Source organism: Diadema setosum, chromosome 3 (genome assembly GCF_964275005.1).
Source record: "Diadema setosum chromosome 3, eeDiaSeto1, whole genome shotgun sequence".
Lineage (NCBI taxonomy): Eukaryota > Metazoa > Echinodermata > Echinoidea > Diadematoida > Diadematidae > Diadema > Diadema setosum.
This window is the reverse complement of record NC_092687.1, coordinates 11,639,781-11,658,732: the sequence shown is the minus strand read 5'-3', so window position 1 is coordinate 11,658,732 and position 18,952 is coordinate 11,639,781. Positions and strand designations below refer to the sequence as shown.

At 40.1% G+C, this 18,952-nt stretch overlaps 1 protein-coding gene across 1 annotated transcript; it reads left to right on the top strand.

The window, feature by feature from the left end:
* The first annotated feature begins 6,923 nt into the window (after positions 1-6,923).
* On the top strand, positions 6,924-18,511 carry LOC140247033 (inositol-3-phosphate synthase 1-A-like). The gene is made up of 7 exons (XM_072326332.1): positions 6,924-7,074; positions 7,845-7,974; positions 9,167-9,564; positions 12,393-12,635; positions 13,370-13,643; positions 15,716-15,854; positions 17,183-18,511. The coding sequence occupies exons 1-7, from the start codon at positions 6,934-6,936 to the stop codon at positions 17,439-17,441; spliced, it is 1,584 nt and encodes a 527-aa protein (XP_072182433.1). The 5' UTR covers positions 6,924-6,933; the 3' UTR covers positions 17,442-18,511.
* The last annotated feature ends 441 nt before the right edge of the window (positions 18,512-18,952 follow it).

Here is an 18,952-nt window from a genome sequence, read left to right as displayed (position 1 = left end):
AATTTCTCTTACAATGTGTTACGTTCTATAAAATGCCAATCCATCTCCGCCGATAGGCCTGATACTCATCCCTAACACTTGCATTTTCATGAAAAGTAGACAATAAAATTCCCTAGATTGACATAATACAATTTAAGTCTATAGCGCATATAATTGCCTGCAGCAAGCCTTGAATTTTTAAAAGTCACTACGTGCTTTTTCGTCAAAGAGGCTAGATAGTATTACAAATTATTACAAAATCCTTTTAACCCTCTGCGTGCCACATGCATGACATTTCCTCTCCACAGGTTTGTGTGTGAAATTTTGTGCACATTTGACTCATTGGCTTTATAGAAATGGTTAATAAACAGGCCTATACATTCGCTGCATGAAAATAAATAATGCGTGTTCTGCAGATGGCTCTTACAAAATGAAGTCGAATCAGATGAATAGATTTCGCAGATGTGTCACCGAAATCGGACGAAATGGAGTTCCATTCTTTTTAATTTGATATTTGCGAATAAAAATATATAATTATAAGCCCTCTGTTAAAAACCCAGGGAAACGATTGGAAAGTGTTTGATAATTAAAACCATAACTTTAATAATGAAACAATTAAGTGAGGTATCACTGAAAAGGTTTTATTTTGCTCTGTGAGAATAAAATCTGAATTTACTTTAAAATAAATACCTTGAATTGCCACACCTCCATCTTCACGTAGATAGATTGCAAGTGTGGCAGAGTTTGTCTACAGGGAAATTTGTAGCCCATTAACCCAAATTGGACAATTTCTGTAGAATTTCCAATGGAGAGTTACAAATAATATCTGGTAATGAGTATAAAAAAAAAATGATAATGTTAATAATAATGATGATAATAATAATAATATTAATAATAATAATAATAATATTAATAATAATAATAATAATAATAATAATAATAATAATAATAATAATAATAATAATAATAATAATAATAATAATAATAAACACTTACGATCAACAGGTGTATTTCGTCACGTCACAATACAGTACATGGCCGGCGGAACCGTGGGGGCCGTGGGGGCTCGGGCCCCCACACTTTTTTGTGCATCATGCAAAGGAATACATAAGGTGTCATCACTTTATGGGCCCCCACACATTTTTTAACCCGGAAGTACGTAAGTGGCACTAAATAGAAATAGACAGAGATGTTTAAGTGTGAGCGGAGCGCGGTAAGGTGATGTTTTTCCAGTGAAGACTGTTTTTTGCTTGTCAGCTAAAGAAACCCGGAAGTGGAAGGGGGGAGAGACGAGCTGAGGTCTGAGGACCTTTTTTGTGTGTGTGTGTGTGGGGGGGGGGGGGGGGGGGCTTGTTAGCTCACGAAACCCGGAAGTGGGCCCCCAATCTTTTGAAAACGCTCCGCCGGCGCTGAGTATTATGTGTAATTATTATGGACAATGAAGAATCATAATTACTACCTCCCTGATTAGACCACCGCTGCCAACATTGCTTCTATTATATTTTCACTACTCTCATCTCACTACCCAGGTCGGAAATAGCTGTACTCTGGTTCTTTGTACGGCATCACTTCAAAGTAACGTAGAACAATACCAGCCAATTTTATGTGGTTTTCTATCTCTAAGTCACTGTCCAGTCATTGCCACTAAATCCACTATTCAAGTAGGGTGGCAGTACCTCTTTTGTTTCATAAACTCATTCAACCTTTCTTAAAGGTTGCGTGGTGGCACTATATTATAATACACTGTGTACACCAAGCAGCTATTATATCTTGGTAATGAATAGATTTCAGCTTTCTGGTTCTACAAACACTATGTACAGTAAAATGGGCAAGTTGCTCCATAAACTTATATTACATGTCTTGGCATGAAAGCTACTATATTCCAGCTTTCCGCCATTACAATCTCTACAGTAAAGTGGGCTTGTTACTCAACCACTTTACATAAGTGTTTTCTTGAAAGTTCGCGTAGGTCTTCATCAAACGTGATCTAAAATAGTGAGAGATTCCGTAGAGTTCCGCCGTAACAATTTTGGTTGCTAGATTAGTACATACAGTATGTACGCGCGCGATCTGGAATATTCTGCAAACATATCAGTACCGGTGAAATAAACTTGACCTGCCACGAGTTCACGGGGGAAATTTCTATCACTTGAGTTAGACAACCCTGACGACTGAAGCCCCAACAGACTTTTAGACTTGATCAGTGGCATCTTTACAAAACAATCCCAAACAGATCAAACATGATCACGTTCAAACACAACTTCTATGACTACTAGTAATTTCTCCCAGGGGACACTGATTCGTACACGTGTACGCTCGTCCGCTTCAGGATGAAGATATTAACAGGGGTACTGGTACGCATCTATTTAAATAAAGGGGAAATACTCAGTACATGTTTACAGAGGCCCTCCATTGTGAGTTTATCCTGAAAAGTACGATCACAAACTTACGGAACTCCATTTTCCATTTTGTTTGATAATATTGACGCTTGTAGACCTACAAAATATGCATGGTAAGAGTAAGTTTTATGACAAATGTACGTTAGATTTTATTATGTCATACACACTTATTTTTTTTTTCCTCCCCATGCACATAATGAACTAACCCATGGTGCGACCCATGGACGGTTACGTGCGCATGCGCACATTGGAAAAGGTCAATGAATGTAACGCACGATTTTCGCGTGTTCGTTGTAGCAGCGAGGGTTCAGCACACCGTGGGTAGAGGTCCCCTCCCGAGTGTCTCCGCTCCAATCCGGCCGCCTCATCCTACCTCCCCTCCCTTTGCCCACGATCGACACCCTTACCCAGCAACAAACCCCATAAATGCGTGCGTGCTGCATGTATCTTCAGCAACACGCTAGAAAGCTCCTGATCAGAACGCTCTACCGACTCAGAGAGTGAAACACCTTTTTCGTTGTCATTGTAGAGCTCAAGCCGGGTTGAAAAACAAATAACGTGACTGGAATCAGATATATTCTCGCCCGCATGCAAGTACGGGACATACGGATTGGAGATATTCCTAAGTGTAATGACACGACTAATGTCGGTGATGAGGCGAGGTTTCATTACCAACTGTAGACAGTGTTTCATAGTAGCGACTCCCAACACCACAACACTGTGTATCTCATCGTCTCCAGCTCCAGCTCATATGATCAAGTATTATAATTGCTACATGTAGTTTACTACAGTGTACAACGAATACAAATTGGCGTGATTGTCTCTGAAATACCGATTAATTTATCATAAAAAAAGGAAAATACGACCAGCCGATAATCCATCCTTTCGTCGCTGATTTTCTTCTAGTAGGACCTACTACCTAACATTCTAGAAAAAATCTAGTGAGAACTCAAGTCTAACGTGGCTAATTCTAACGTTACCCGGCCCCGTTCGAGCTTCTGCTGTCATTGCATTGCAAACCGACAAAAATTCAGAATTGTGACGTGTCATATTATTATTCTACTTGATGAGCGTTCACATCTGATACCACAAATTGCACTCATTCGAGCGGAAGGGTATCATTTTACCAACTTTCATCCCAACGGTAGTCCTTCGTTTCACAGTGACTGAGAGAAAGTGAAATCTGCAATTAACCAATATTCCCCGTCATGGCGTCATTCACAGTAGACAGCCCTCGTGTACGATACACGCCGAGTCACATCGAATCGGACTACGTGTACCAGACAACAAAAGTGGAGCAAAATGGCCGTGTCGCCAAAGTAAGTGATAACTTCTTCATTCTCCACTCCGATTGTTTACTGTCTTGCAGACAGAAAGATCCGTCTGTCCGGAGGACTCTTTTACATTTTGCCATTAACGCAGCGTCCTCGGAGGGGATCCGTGAAGCCAGAGGCAGTCTCCGCGGAACATTCCCCGCCCCGACGGACAGATACAGACCGAACTTTCGGTCAAGGCAAACTGTCTTGTACTACTAACTTTAGGCCGTAGCTTTCGGAACATGAATGTTCACTTTCAGAGCACGCCGCGCCTTCTCACATGGCCTGGCCTGGCTAGGTACCGGACAGTATGGGATAGGCCAAGGGAAACCTCGGGAGTTTACTTGACCGAGTACGGCTTTGATATTTCACTGCCTTTGGTTTATCCACATGCATACACCCGCCACCACATGCACCACTGTAGTCTGTATACACACAGACAACTTGTGTGGCTTCCCAAAATAGGGCAGGGTTTTACAATAGTTCATTGTACACGTACCTGTACTGTCAATCACCGTCTTTATCCTAACACACGTGGGTAAATGGGGATAGGGGAAGTCCCGAGTCTCCAAACTGGCGCCTTACACATATTACGTGCTTTACAGTCGAATTGTGGACTTTTGTTGTGCAGTCTTTTTCCATATCGTGTTTATGACGGACTTTGTGTAGAATCTACCAGTTCTTGGGGGGCTTGCCCAAATCACTGTAAATATATGATAGCAGTCACTTCACCAGTCAAACTTCAGTCATCAACAACTGATTAACTGACTGAGCTCAAGCTGTCATTGTGTGTCAAGTGCTGTGTTTAGTCTACAGTACTTTATAGATCTAGGCCTACCTGCCCTTGTGGAAATTCTATCAGAGTATTTGCACAAAGACATAGACCCTAGGTATTTTTGTTTTATTTCAAAAAAAGTTCTTGAATAGTTGATATTACCAGCATGACCAGAATTACATATTATGATGATGTACGGTAAAGTCAAACTATGTGCCTCACACATAGCAACTCTCCTTAAGATCAGCAATATATAAAGTAGCATATAGAAATCTAGACGTTCTAAAGGCCTTTTGTAGGTCTAACCGTCTATTAAGAATTGCCAATTTTAAACTGCTGTGTTGGCATTAAAAAGTTTGACATTTCCAGTTTTTGTTTGCTGGTTTGTTTTTACTTATTTTTTTTTTTCCAATAAAGTTATGCTGCTGTCCCAAATCCTATGATATAAATGGGCCTGTATATAAAACTGATCATTGTTTTTAAACTAGGTTTATTCAGCCAGGAATAAGAACATGTTTTTATGTTGTATTTTAAACTTGAATTCATTCCCTTAATTAAATTTTATTGTAACAACACTATCAAAGGAGAGTGGTCAGGTATAGGTAAAGACATCAGCGTGTTTATTACAAGTATTTTCACATCAAATGCTAGAGAATTGATTTACAAAAGTTATTAAAAACTGAAATTTCATAACTTTTAAGTTTTCATCGGACTCATGAGTTCATATTTTTACTGAGTACATTGGTGTGCTTGTAAAATTTTAGTTTCTTTTTGCATATGGAATTTTGACAAATCTCCATGAAAACAGTTCAAAATACAGTATCAACAGGATTCAGATAAGTTTGTCACACTGCACACAGCCAACTTTTCACTATTGTGTATAAAAATAGGCTTCAGGATCTCTGCATTCTGATTGGTCAATTGTCATGCATTGAATTTTGCTGATCCACACTGCACTCAAAATTCTGAGCCATGCGTAAGGTAATATCCGAAATATCTGAACGCATGGCATACGGTAGTGTTGTTGGTGTACCGGACGCATGATGGGGAAAATAGTTGTATTTCATGAATTTAATATTTTTTTTTTTCATCATCATTATTGTGTCTTTCATTTTCATGTGCATGTTGTGTAATGATTTTTGTACCATGTACTTCACAACTCTCTTTTCCTACTGCGCCTTGAGCATTTTTTTATGTGGAATTGGCGCATTATAAATACCTATACCCTGTATTATTATTGTTATTATTAATATTATTATTATTATTATTATTATTATTATGGGCCCATTTTATAACACAAATGCAGGGCTGCCAACTCTCATGCATTGAGCGTGAGACTCACACATTTGGTCCTTTCTCACTCTAAAACTTTATTTCATTTGCATGCATTTCTATTGATCTCACTCATTTTGACTCCTAAATTATAGCATTGGCCTATGGGAGTCTCACTCTCGTGTTGGCAGACCTGCAAATGATGCAGAGGCCTATTTCATGGATCAGTGAGAAATGGATGCTATCGTTTAACTTTGGAACAGTCTAAAGTTAAACTCGCGCATCCAATTCTCACCGATCCACTCTGTCCTGTGCATCATTTGTATACTGGTGCATGATGTCTGCCTGTTATACACATTTATGTATGTGAAACATTTCACAGTCAACAATACACATACAGTGTAGTACCATTTTTATGACTGTAGACATATTAATGAAGTATTTTAAAAGGAGCAGGTGGTTATAAATTAGTATTGTAGGCTACCCCTGTAGAGTACAGGCCCTGTGAAAACTGTTCATACAAATGCTGTGATATTTAGTGTATTATTTCCTTCATTACAACTGAAAGTATACCTTATTTTTTTTTTATTTTTTTTAACAATGCCTTTTTTTTTTTAGTGATGAGATGTACGTAGATATTGACATGTGAGTAAGGTCAATCACAGATTCACAGTGAAAAGTAGGGTAAGCTTGCAGTTGTCGAAATTATTCCTTTGGTAAATTTGATATCAGGTGTTTCAGTTTTGATATGTGAACAAGTTTTATGGAACATTATTATTGTGGTTCAAGCGATATCATTAATGCAGATGATGTGGGCGTAAGAATAAAAAAATGCTGTGAAAAACAAATGCCAGGACAGGGGAGGTTTTTTGTTTCAAAATTGTTTTCTATTACTACAAAGTGAGAAAAAAAAAAACTGTCGTAGCGTGTAGATTACTTGTGAGAAACGACATGAGTAGTTATCATTTTGAAGAGTATCTCAAAATTGAAATACGGTAGTCTGATACAGTGTGCTAATGAAGACAACAGCATTTGACAGTGCACATCTTTTATTTTCTTGAAAAGCAAAAACAACAAAATCAGCAGTACACAGGGACCATTAAAAGTCGCTAATCATTTACTCCTCTCTCTCTCTCTCTGTCTTTTTTTTTTTATTATTGTTTGATCCCAGGTTAAACCAGTGGATGTGGAGATGAACTTTCGCACAGATCGACGCGTCCCCCGCCTCGGCGTTATGCTAGTCGGCTGGGGCGGTAACAACGGGTCGACGGTCACAGCGGCTGTTCTGGCGAACAAGCACAAAATGTCCTGGCGCACCAAAGAAGGCGTCCGGGTATGTTATGGTACAGCTCAGGGAATTTACCTCACATGATTATTTATGTGGATTTAATTAATGCAGAATTGTCAGAGGCCTGAGGGCGTAGGCCTACTATAGGGTGTTGGGGGGGGGGGGGGTGGGGGAGGCGAGTGTGTTGTTAGGGGAATCAAAGATTGTGTTACTATTGATATCCTGTCCATTACAGCAATGCTGTTGGGCATGTCCAAGGTAAAAGAGTTTATTTCTGGTTTGGTTTGGTTTGGTTTGGTTTGATTTGATTTGATATAAATGATATGATATGATATGATTTGATTTATTGATTCCTATATTGTTGTTGTACATGTGTACACACATTGTTGATTAGACAAAGTTGATCTCAGATCACAAAAATAGTAAGAATCAACTTTCTTGTCCCAGGAAACCTCTTAAATTGATTTTTTTGAATGATTGTAACCCTTTTAGTTTTTGTTTTGTTTTGTTTTTTATTTATTTGTTTATTTATTTTTTTTCCACAGCTATATCTTAGAAGAACTTCCGCCCACTAGCCAGTGATCCAATCCCTTCTACCAGGGGGTATTGCATATTTTGTCACATTGATGGTTGATCAAATCAAATTTATATGTCAAAATGCAACTGGGCAATCAGTTGCAGTGTTAAACAACTTGACACACACACACAAAAAAAAATCATCAGTTAGGACCTGTGTATGTTTTAGCAAGGAACATGTTTTAACAGATACATGTATTTATCATCATGTATCCGTTGCTTCTTTCGTTAAAACACAGCATGCAGACTATTTCGGATCAGTCACTCAGGCGTCTACCATCAATCTGGGCTCTGGACCTCAAGGAGACTTCAACATCCCTCTGAAGGACATACTGCCGATGGTTGATCCCAACGACATCGTATTTGATGGTAAGCAGGGAATAATTTTCCTTCACGAAACTGAATAGCAATTTTTGTCAATGCATGGACATACATTTTCAACAAAATGGTATACAAGTCTATGTAATGAAACTGCTAGATGCAAATTACATTTTGTATAGCAGTCATACCAAAATGCATAGCAAATTGCTTTGAGATACCAGGAAAATTATTCCCTGGTAAGGGATGATGTCTCAAATGATTTCAGTACTGTCATTTAATTTTTATAAATCAACTGCATTATTACGCAGGTTTTCATTTTTAATACAGTTGGCTTTCAAGTACACACATCAGTATGTATTCTAGTTTAATGACATGAAAGGTCTATTACTGTTTCAAATGTTTGGCATGTATTTTTACAGTAATCGTTGGGGGGAAAACATCAAAAGTTACAACTGCAAACGAGTTGATAGCTGAAGTTTCCTTGATTATCATGAGTGGGTAGATGTTCATGAGGGTAACAACAACGGCAAGTTAGTAGTGTGTCACACTGTAATACCTCCTACGTGTATGAATTTAATGTGTACTATGTAGGTCTGCCTAGTATGCAAGACACAAAAATTATTGGCTGCTACAATTCCCAGAAGGAAAACCCAGTTACAACCAGTCATGGTAATGAATATGCATGAGATACATGTATTAAAATACAGATGAGTGTTACATATTAACCTGACCCCAGGTCAGATCGCATACATGTGCGCGATGTAAGCAGGCGCTCAAGGGTTGGAACAATATGGAAGCTGGCAAATAAATACGTGCCCGATGTTGAACTGGTAAATCATGTGTTGATGGTGCTGTTATTTTCACATTTCGGGCCACAAATATGACACAACCATTTGGAAATTTTAACTGGTTCCAGTTGATTTCAGCTGAAACTATAGTTCCAGTTGACTCTAAGTGGTCTCTAAATTACTCTAATGCATATCAAGTGGACAATCAGTAGAAGTACATGGGATTTGACAGGAACCAGTCCCCACAACCAGTTGATAACTGGTCTGTTGTTTCCAGTTGCACCAGTTGTTATACTGGTCTAATCTATGAATGTGGTGGTCAGTAAAACAAGGACAGGCTTGTGTATTAGTACACTTGTATGGTTAGTTTTTCAGGGCCATGCAAGTCTGCAACAAGAAATCTTGCAGTGGAATTACATGTCCTTATTAAGGTTGCCTTCTCCCCAATGCAGGCTGGGATATTTCTTCCATGAATCTCGCTGACGCCATGGAGCGTGCTCAGGTCCTAGACTGGAACCTCCAGGAGAAGCTCCGCCCCCACATGGAGACACTCCGGCCCCGCCCCTCCATCTACATCCCAGATTTCATCGCGGCCAATCAGGCGGACCGCGCCGACAACATCCTTTCGGGGACCAAGGCCGAACTCATCGAGAAGATCCGGGCGGACATCCGCGACTTCCGCGCCCGTGTGGACAAGGTGATCGTCCTGTGGACGGCAAACACGGAGCGATTCTGCGACGTGGCAGAGGGCCTGAATGACACAGAGTGCAATCTCCTGAGGGCAATCGAGGAGAACGCCACCGAGGTTTCGCCGTCGACGCTCTTTGCAGTGGCTTCTATTCTGGAAGGAGTGAGTTGCTAAAAGCATAGATAGTATAGTTTTGGTTGAGACCTAATTTTAGGTTTGTAACATTTTTTTGTTGAGATAATGAGAAACCTCTTAAGAAATATGAAAGAGCATGTAATTCCATGAGGAATTCAATGTTTATTTAGTGAAAATTGGGTTTGAAATGGCTGAGATATCCAAAACAGAGCGATTCTAATAAAGTGTGGGACCCACCTTTTATTACGATGGCTTTGTTTTACTTTGTTTTTGGATGTTTCAGTCATTCCAAACCTGATTTTTATCAAATAAACTTTGAATTCCTCTAAAAATGGTATAGCTCTGTACTATTTCATAAGTGTTTTCTTGGTATCTTGCAAAAAGTTAAAAGCCCAATTTTCATCTCCACCAATACTGTACCATCCCTATAATCTACCATTTGCAGATGAAACAAAAACCCAGCTTAAGTGCTTCAAAATAGTTCTAGAATGTGAGTTAGGGATAGAAACAACCAACGTAAAAATTTGAATAAGTGTAATCAATGTTAAATATTATTTGATAAGCAAAATGTGATCAATAGTTATAATAAAACATTTCTGGACTAAGCTGTGTACAGTTATGGTTTATTGAGAAAAAATAGTGATATCTCCTTGTATTTTAGGCTTCATTGCAAAATTTTATATGGTGTGATGATTTGTGAAACAACTGACCTACACATGTGCATCAAGTGTGATATCTTGAACATTTTTTTTTTTTCTTGAAATCACTGCTTCCAATGGTAAACAGGAGCTTTAAAGCCCAAACAAAGTTCTGGTACGCCTGCAAAAGTTGTCAAATTTCGCTCCCAAATGTGAACATATGCCTAGGAAATGTGCGGAATAATGCTGTAATAACAAGATATTCGATGGGTAACGACGAAAATGCGAAATATTAACCAAAAAAGTTCAGTCTCAGAACTTACCCGAACGGGGTCAGGCTAAACTCGGACTCGGGGATAACTCGGCCTCGCTTTGACAGCGGGATGAGTTGTATTGGTTGTCCCTACTCTGGATTGTACAGTGTTGTACTATGGGAGCGTCCTGTATAAACTAGCACTTCGCGTTCTGGCTACTCGCAGTAATGGTCCGAGTTGTTACAACGCGCGCATCAAAAACCTCTTTGGCGTGCATGCAAAATTAGTGTGCGCCTATCAAGCACCTCTAAAAACAATCAAAGACGCTTGATAAACAACAAAAACTTCAAAGACCGCGCGTCTCAGCAACTGAGGTGATGTGCGTATAGGCTTGCACCATTTGTTTTGTACAGGATTAGCACGCACTTTCCTGTCTGTTCAGTTAGGCCTCGTTTGGTATTATACAGTAGAATATGGCGATCACGAACTACGTGTAAATTGTCTGAAATAGGGTCAAATTTTCCTTGAGACCGAGTTAGTCTGGAGCCTTCTGGGATAAAAGTCGGTTTTCCAACTTTTATTAATACTTCAAAACGACTCATCATTCCGGCAAACCGCGTCAGCCAGGTAAGTTTCTTTGTAGACTCTTTCGATATATTGCAAGCAAATATGAAATGGTGCCAGACGGGTTCTCAAGCCCTTACCAGAACTTTGTTTTCACTTTAAGAGATAAGAACCTCATCATTCTTGTTACTCTTCTGTATGTATAAATTTGCTTTGCCACTTACCTGTACTGCAAATTTCCAAGCTTGAAAGTGTAATACATCTCACCAAATATCCTATGGTCACTTGGCTTGGTACAATGAACAATTGTAAACAGAAGATATTTAGCAGCTGAAACACTGATAACATGCTGATATTTATATGATTTTGTGGTCAATATGCAACACTGCAGCATGTCATACATCTCTGTAGTAAAATTTGTAGCTGTAGTTTCATGCTGTTAAAATTCAAGGAAATCTTATGCTGACCTGAAAACCCTTGGCAGCCACTTATTATATCAGGGCCCCATTTTATCACAAGATATTTGATTGTAAATTCCCTTACCACACAAGCTACCATAGACTTATGATGGAAATCAACAGATTATAATCAAATGTAACTCTTCATAAAACAGGGCCCTGGTTTCTCAATATGTCAGGGTACAAAGATAAAGAAATTATGAGTTGGGACTTGCAAAATCAGTGCGTTATAAGAGTTTTTTACCTCTGCCAAGGGAGAAGGTTATATATTTCGTTACCGTTTATTTGTCCGTGTGCAAAATAACTCAAAAAGTTGTTAACAGATTTAGAAGAAACTTGCTGGAAAGGTTGAAAATGCCACAAGGAACAGACTATTAAATTTTGGTAGTGATCTGGAAACTTTTATGGATGTTATGAAGGATTTTCGATATTTTGGCATGTAGGGTCAATGAACTTGGGAGTCCAAGCTGCGCATTTTTGAGGTTTTCATACGGGCACTAAAATTAATGCTGTACTGCAAGGCGCGCCGCGCAGCTGATGGTTGATGACGTAACAAAAGGCTTCTATATTGGGAAGTCGGGCAATTTTTACCATGCATACGTATGGGTGGATTTCACTAATCTCTATGGACACGATGGAAGAACAAGCTGCTGCTTGGCAGAGGTCTGCGCTCTCAGAGTGCTTCTCTAGTTTGTTTCATTTATTTATTTTTTATCCTACCTATAAACATGGTTCCACTGTACTTAAATGTAGGCAAAAAAAAAGAAAGAAAAGAAGTTGGTGTCTCCATATGGCCTGTTTTAAGGCTGAGCGTCATATTGAGCCCGCTTGAGGCCATTCACTTTCATTTAGACAGTGAGACTCGGTTGGAATGTGTAGTGAATTTTATCACCTTGCTGTTACAACATTTGCTGCTGCTTTTCATTTGCCCATGTGTACAGGTGGCATACATAAACGGCTCGCCACAAAACACCTTTGTGCCGGGCGTGATCGAGCTCGCGGAGAGCCGTGGCATCATGATCGGGGGCGACGACTTCAAGTCGGGCCAGACCAAGATCAAGTCGGTCCTGGTCGACTTCCTGGTCAACGCCGGCATCAAGCCCGTCTCCATCGTCAGCTACAATCACCTCGGCAACAACGACGGCAAGAACCTGTCGGCACCCAAGCAGTTCAGGTCAAAAGAGGTACGTAACGTCCTTCCAAGCAAGTAGAGAATCAGAACTTGTCCTAGTTTTGCAAATTTCATCCAAAACTTGTGGTAATGTGCTGCTCTGTATCTCCAATCAGGTGAATTTGCTTGTTGCAGAAGATGAAAGAAATAACAACAAAAAATTTGTGGTTTCTAATTAGATATTTTCTAAATCAAAATTCAGGAATAGTGATAATATATGCCTTCCATTAATGTTTGAAGATAGTGTTAAGCAAAGTGTGCAGTGTGACAGATCTTAAATGTATGGTCATTTGCACTGTAGATACTACCAGATTCTCTGATGTTGTATGAATATAAAGCTGTAGAAATGAAAAGCTTTAAACTTCACACTAAATGCTGTGACTTATCAGATTTACCACACTCGGTAAATCCCATAAATTATATTGTCAGAATTAAACATTCTTGCAATTCATTCCATAGTTCATTGGCATTCATTCAATGATCTACAGACAGTCTTAGCAGTTACTCTCAAGCATTTTCACGCTGTACTTGAAATATTTTCTTGCATTTCATAATCAGAGTATGTTTCGGCAAGTTTATCAGTTTCTGATATTTAACTACCTTTGAGAGTGATAAAGTGTCTTTGGCATTCATGCAATACTGCATTTATTACTTTTAAATGGCTAAGACAGCAACACTGCCTGTTAGCTCTGAAAAGAGGCAATCTTTAAACAGTTCACGTTCTTCTCATTCTCGGTTTTCCTGCAGATTTCAAAATCCAACGTTGTTGACGACATGGTGGAGTCCAATGCCATTCTTTATCCAGACGGGAAGAAGCCTGACCACTGCGTTGTGATCAAGTACGTACCATATGTCGCAGACAGCAAGAGGGCGCTAGACGAGTACACCTCGGAGATCATGATGGGCGGCAAGAACACCATCTCTCTCCACAACACCTGTGAGGATTCCCTGCTGGCCAGTCCCATCATTCTAGACCTCGTCATCTTGACGGAGCTCTGCCAGAGGATAGAGTTTAAGGCTGGTGAGTTTCACATTCGTTCCTCACCTTCTTCTTCTTCTTCTATTTGTGACCCGAGGGAGTGATTTTATTGGTCAGTTTGTGGCACCCTGGTAACTGATTGGTCCTGTGTAGACCTCTGACGCTAAGCTTGAATGAACATCGCGAGCGGTTGCGATGGGCAGACCTTCTATCGTCTTAGAGGTAAAAACTGTCTTACCTCCCTGTGATCATGATTGCGTCGGGAATAAAACTTTGGAGGCGGTTTTCTCGAAACATCGATTGCCTAGACCACTCGACATGGTCTCATGAAATCTCCAATATCTCTGCAACCGAGTATCTTTAGGAGTCGTGTTATATACAAAATTAAAGCAGACAAGAAAGGGAGTAAGGTTCTCTGCAACCGTGTATCTTTATGAGTCGTGTTTTGAAAGCAGAAAAGTAGGGGAATAAGGTCATGCCATTTTCAGAAAATCATCCTACCTCGACTTTCGGATCCTTTTGTTGTAGTGGATCACATTTATAGTGCATCTTTCAGGGTTTGAAGATCAATGGCCCTCCTGCAGAGGGTTGTGCATACATATATCGATCAGACTATGGCTTTGATTGCTCAAAAGCGAACCAAAGTGAATCAATGTAATGCTTACCATACCATACATGAACCATGTCAGATTGGAAGCATTCAACTCTGTGGAAATGGTGACATGGCATTTGCTCCTGCGACAATTGATCCAGTCTTATTTTCTCCAAGGACTTGGAGTTAGGGTTAGGGTTGTGATAGGGTTTTAGGTTTAGTTTGATGTTAGGATTAGGGTTGAGGGTTGTGTTTGTTGATAGAATTTATTTTTGGCTTAGCGTGCAGATATTTCATGGGAGCAATTGTGGCAGGAGCAAATGTCATAGAACAGTGGAGATAGCATACTGCCCGAGTTACTTTGGGACTTGAATCAGAGTGGTCACACTTTTTGTAGCAACAGGGTCAAGTGCCTGGCTAGATTTCTTGCACTACAGACTGGTGTCCTTTGTATTATAATGTAGAGTGTTACATGCATTTTTCTCATGCCACTTTCTGGTAAGGTGTTGATATGCTTTTGGAGTACAGTGAGAAGTGATCCACTTTTTACTCGGTATAGGATGGTATGGCACACTTCAGGAGTGTTCAAGCACTCCGCTGGCGCAGGTATGGTACGGTAGAGTACAGGTATGCTTTAGGAGAGCGTTTGAACGCACCCTCTGAGTGCAGATTTAGGTTTTCATTGCACATAAAAATACATGTCATTCTTAATTGTGATTGAGCTGTTATAATGTTTGATTAACCCTACTTAGGCCGGGGGGCCTCCGAGGCCCCCCCTCCCCTCGACATTTTGCGCGATGTATCGCTATCGCGAAAGGCTATCGCGGCGACATTTTATGACTTTTTTCTTTCGAGTCTCCCGCATCTTTTGACACCAAATTTGCAATGCCCGGGCGGGCGGTTCTGCAGTTGCGAATAAATATGTACGTGCATGTCAGACCAAAAATTGCTCAAAAAACGTGAATTCGTGTACAATTTCAATGCAAACTGTGTTTACCTGTAGGCAAATTTCATAAAAGCATGATTATTTAGGGGTTTATTGATTAAAATCAATTAATAACATATTTTCTTGTTCGGAACAATTTCACGGACAAACTTCATCGAAAAAACAATGAAAAATATAAAGTCGAAAAAACATAGAAATACATAAGAAATTAATAAAATAAAATACTTCCAAAGAAATTTTTTCTGATTGCACATTTTTTTCTCTTACATTTGCTAAGGACACTAAAAAGAATATTTACACAAAAAATGTGCCTGTTTCGAGCTTTATTTAGTGATTTATACCAAATTGTCCGATTTCATGCATCATTGTGCATAAATTAGCATAAGTTAGCATAAATGATAATTTTTTTGAAAAATTAACTGTGTGTGCCAATTTTCATCGCGATTGCATGATACCTAAATAGCCCGGCCTAGTTAGGATTAAATTGCCCACTTGCCAGATACTTAGTCTAAGGGTTTATAATATATATGGTGTTGATTTTCTTTCTTTCTTTCTGTAATTTTCTTTCCTGTCCAGAGAGTCACCCAGAATACCAAAAGTTCAACAGTGTTTTGTCCATCCTGAGCTACCTGTGTAAAGCACCACTGGTACCTCAAGGTACGCCAGTCATCAATGCCCTCTTCAAACAAAGAGCTTGCATCGAGAACATCTTCAGGTAAGATTATAAAGTGAAGTCTGTGTATTAGCGTCATAATTTTTTTTATCCGTATGAAAGTTGATAAAGTGAGGTTGGATGCCAAATAAATGGACTATATCGTCGCTGGGGTGACAAGACCTACAAAATGTCGAATGTTCATGAGAGCAAAAAAAACATGGCAACCAAAGCACTATAGCAAATGGGATTCCCTTTCCTTTGACGTGCCATGGTGGCTTCATTTTTGGGGCAAGACAGCTAGGATTTGGACAAGACATCACTTAAGTGATTATCTGACCATTAATCCAAGAGAGTCATTTTCACCCAGATATGAGATACAAGGTCTTGTCACCCCAGTGATAATATGTCAGTAGAAAAGCACTTGGAGAGCGCAGACCTCTGCCAAGCAGCTCATTTCCACCCATGTGCGCTTGCTGAAAATTGCCCACTTTTCCAATGATGAAAAAGTCTTGTGTTTACTGCATCAGCTTCCTGCTGTGCTGCTCCTCCAGCAGAACACACACTTTAGTGCGCTTTGTAAACCTCAAACGTGCAGCTTGAACACCCAAGGTCATCGACCCTATTTGCCGAAAGATGAAAAGATCCTTTAGAAATTCATCAAATTCCCCCAATCACTACAAAAATCTAAACATCTGTTCCTTGTGTCATTATCAAATTTTACTGTATTTTAAAAGTTTCATCCAAATTTATTCACAACTTTTGAGTTATTTTGCAAACAGGCAAACAAAGAAACAAACAAACTAACCGATGTCGACAAAATGTAATCTCCTTGACAGAGGTAATAATACATCTGGGGTGGACTCTTCAGGGTTAGCACTACTCTCCTGACAAACTGTGTCCCTATCAATATCAACCCATTGAGGAGGAGTCCCGAGTAAGCTCGGGCAATTGTCTTATGGGAAATGTGTGTTTAGCATAATCAGTCCGTCCTTAACAGGTCAACCTTTAGCACATCACACATTACATGACGTTGCCACGATTCACTAGGCATGTGACCTAGCAACCTGAAGAGTGACGCCACCAGCCTTGCCCACTTCCAGTCGTGCAGCAGTATATTTAGTGATGCCAGAGCAGTCGTAGATCGCATAGTGTGTGGTGTCGAGTCGCGAGACTGGACCAATGACATTCCTTGCCTCCACAGTCGTGCGACCAGTTGGATCATTTGATGTGTGGTGACCTTCACTCTGGTTTGCTTTCCAATCAGCATAAAGATCTGGAAACTAAATGTCAATAACGAGAAATTAATAGATTTAACAAGGTGCTACTCTATTTCTCTGTTTCCATTCTTGTGTTGCTTTCACTTGATCGTCTTGTGCTCATTCCCTCAGAGCGTGCATTGGGCTCCCGCCACAGAACAACATGCTGCTCGAACACAAGCTGAGCGCTCCGCACGCGATACCCGAACTTGCATCCCTGCGGACGAGGGCTGTCGCCGTCAACGGCAACGGATGCCACAACGGGGTGGACGACGCCGCGAACGGGCAGGTGGCGAGCAAGAAGAGCAAGCTGGCAACGACGACGACGACGACGAACGGGGACAGCGGGCTGAGGAGAGCACACGTACCAGATGTGATGGAGATTCACTGATCTTTGGCCTAGGACGTCTTAGTTGCTTTTAATAGGCTTCTCCCCTCCCTTTCCTATACTCTACCCCGGGCCCTCTCTCTATTACCTCCTAAACCCTCAACATGCTGTGTGTACCAAACTCTGCTGGAGCGCCACGTTTATAATACAGCCACAGAGCGGATTGTCACGCTTGCGTTCTCATGCAGTTGCCATGTACATGTAATCATCGTCTGTACCAATGGATCTCTGCAGGTGTCATTGTCGCTATGAGCAATTCCATCATGTAGGTAGACCCTCGAACTATCAGTTCTACCCGTTTTGCATGTTAGTAGCCACTTTTCCAGGCGAATGCAAACAAATTTTGCACCTGTGATTTATCAACATGGCGCTAACTGAAGGCCTGGGAGCACATTTTAAGATAGATCCCTTTCTTCTCTCATTTTTGGGGATGATTTCTACTATTTTTTATGTCTCCCAGGATATCTCCTTTGTATTCAGGAATCTCTCCCCTCTTAGTGACTGTAGTAAATGATAATATTTTTGTACAAAATACCGTATGCTGTTTTATATTTATGTGAATAATATTATGTTAACATTACGGTGACATGTTTTGCAGTATATTAGGTATTGGTATTGTCATGAAGAAGAGAGGAAAGAGTTAATACGTCTGTATTGGTTGCATAGTATCCAACTATGTGAGTGATATTGGTCAAAATATCTTGAAACATAGGACATTTGGACTGTAGTGAGATATGTCCTGCTGTAAAAGTGGAAATTTTCGCAGTGTGCAAATTTTTTGTGCATTTGGCGCTACCAGAAACTACAGCAAAAATAGAAGCACAGAAACTTTTTTTTTTTTGCTTGCCATAATATTTCAGTAATTAATGTCATGATTCCACGGAATTGAAAAAAAAAAAATGAATTCATCTTACCTGGCCGAGCGTGGAAAATTACCGACACGAAAATATCCACTTGTACCATATTTGTCTTAACGTGAGTTGAGAGGAATAAGAAAAGTTGTAGTTTGATGAAAGATGAACATTTCAACATTTTCTCACTGAAAAGATTCATCTGATTGGAAAATCAACTGGATGAACGTTCGTTTTATCACAATCAGTAGAAATTACCTTTGCTTGATAAGAGTTTCGCCTGCTGGCTCTGCAGGCTTCTTCAGATCGAGCGCTGTGAGAAGAACTTCCCACGAGCCAGCGTAGCTGGCGCACGCCGATCTGAGAGAATGGGATCGTATATTGAGGAAAGTGAGTATTGCCCCAGGTCTCGGTTGAAGGTTCTCCCTTGTTGTTTGCCAATGTGAATGGCTACCCTTATCCGTGGGAAGTTCTTCTCACAGCGTTCGATCTGAAGAAGCCTGCAGATCGAGCAGGCGAAAGTCTTATCAAGCAAAGGTAATTTCTACTGATTGTGATAAAACGAACGTTCATCCATTTCAGCATTTTAATGGCCAAACTTCTTGCTATGAGTTCTCTTTTTATTCATGACAGTGAGGTTTTTTTTTTTAATGTGTCTGTTTG

Excerpts from the sequence above, each read along its gene's own strand:
- LOC140247033 (XM_072326332.1), top strand. The coding sequence starts at position 6,934 with ATGAACTTTCGCACAGATCGACGCGTCCCCCGCCTCGGCGTTATGCTA. Across the intron at positions 7,075-7,844 it reads GCACCAAAGAAGGCGTCCGG|CATGCAGACTATTTCGGATC; the intron begins GTATGTTATGGT and ends GTTAAAACACAG. Across the intron at positions 15,855-17,182 it reads TGCATCGAGAACATCTTCAG|AGCGTGCATTGGGCTCCCGC; the intron begins GTAAGATTATAA and ends TCATTCCCTCAG.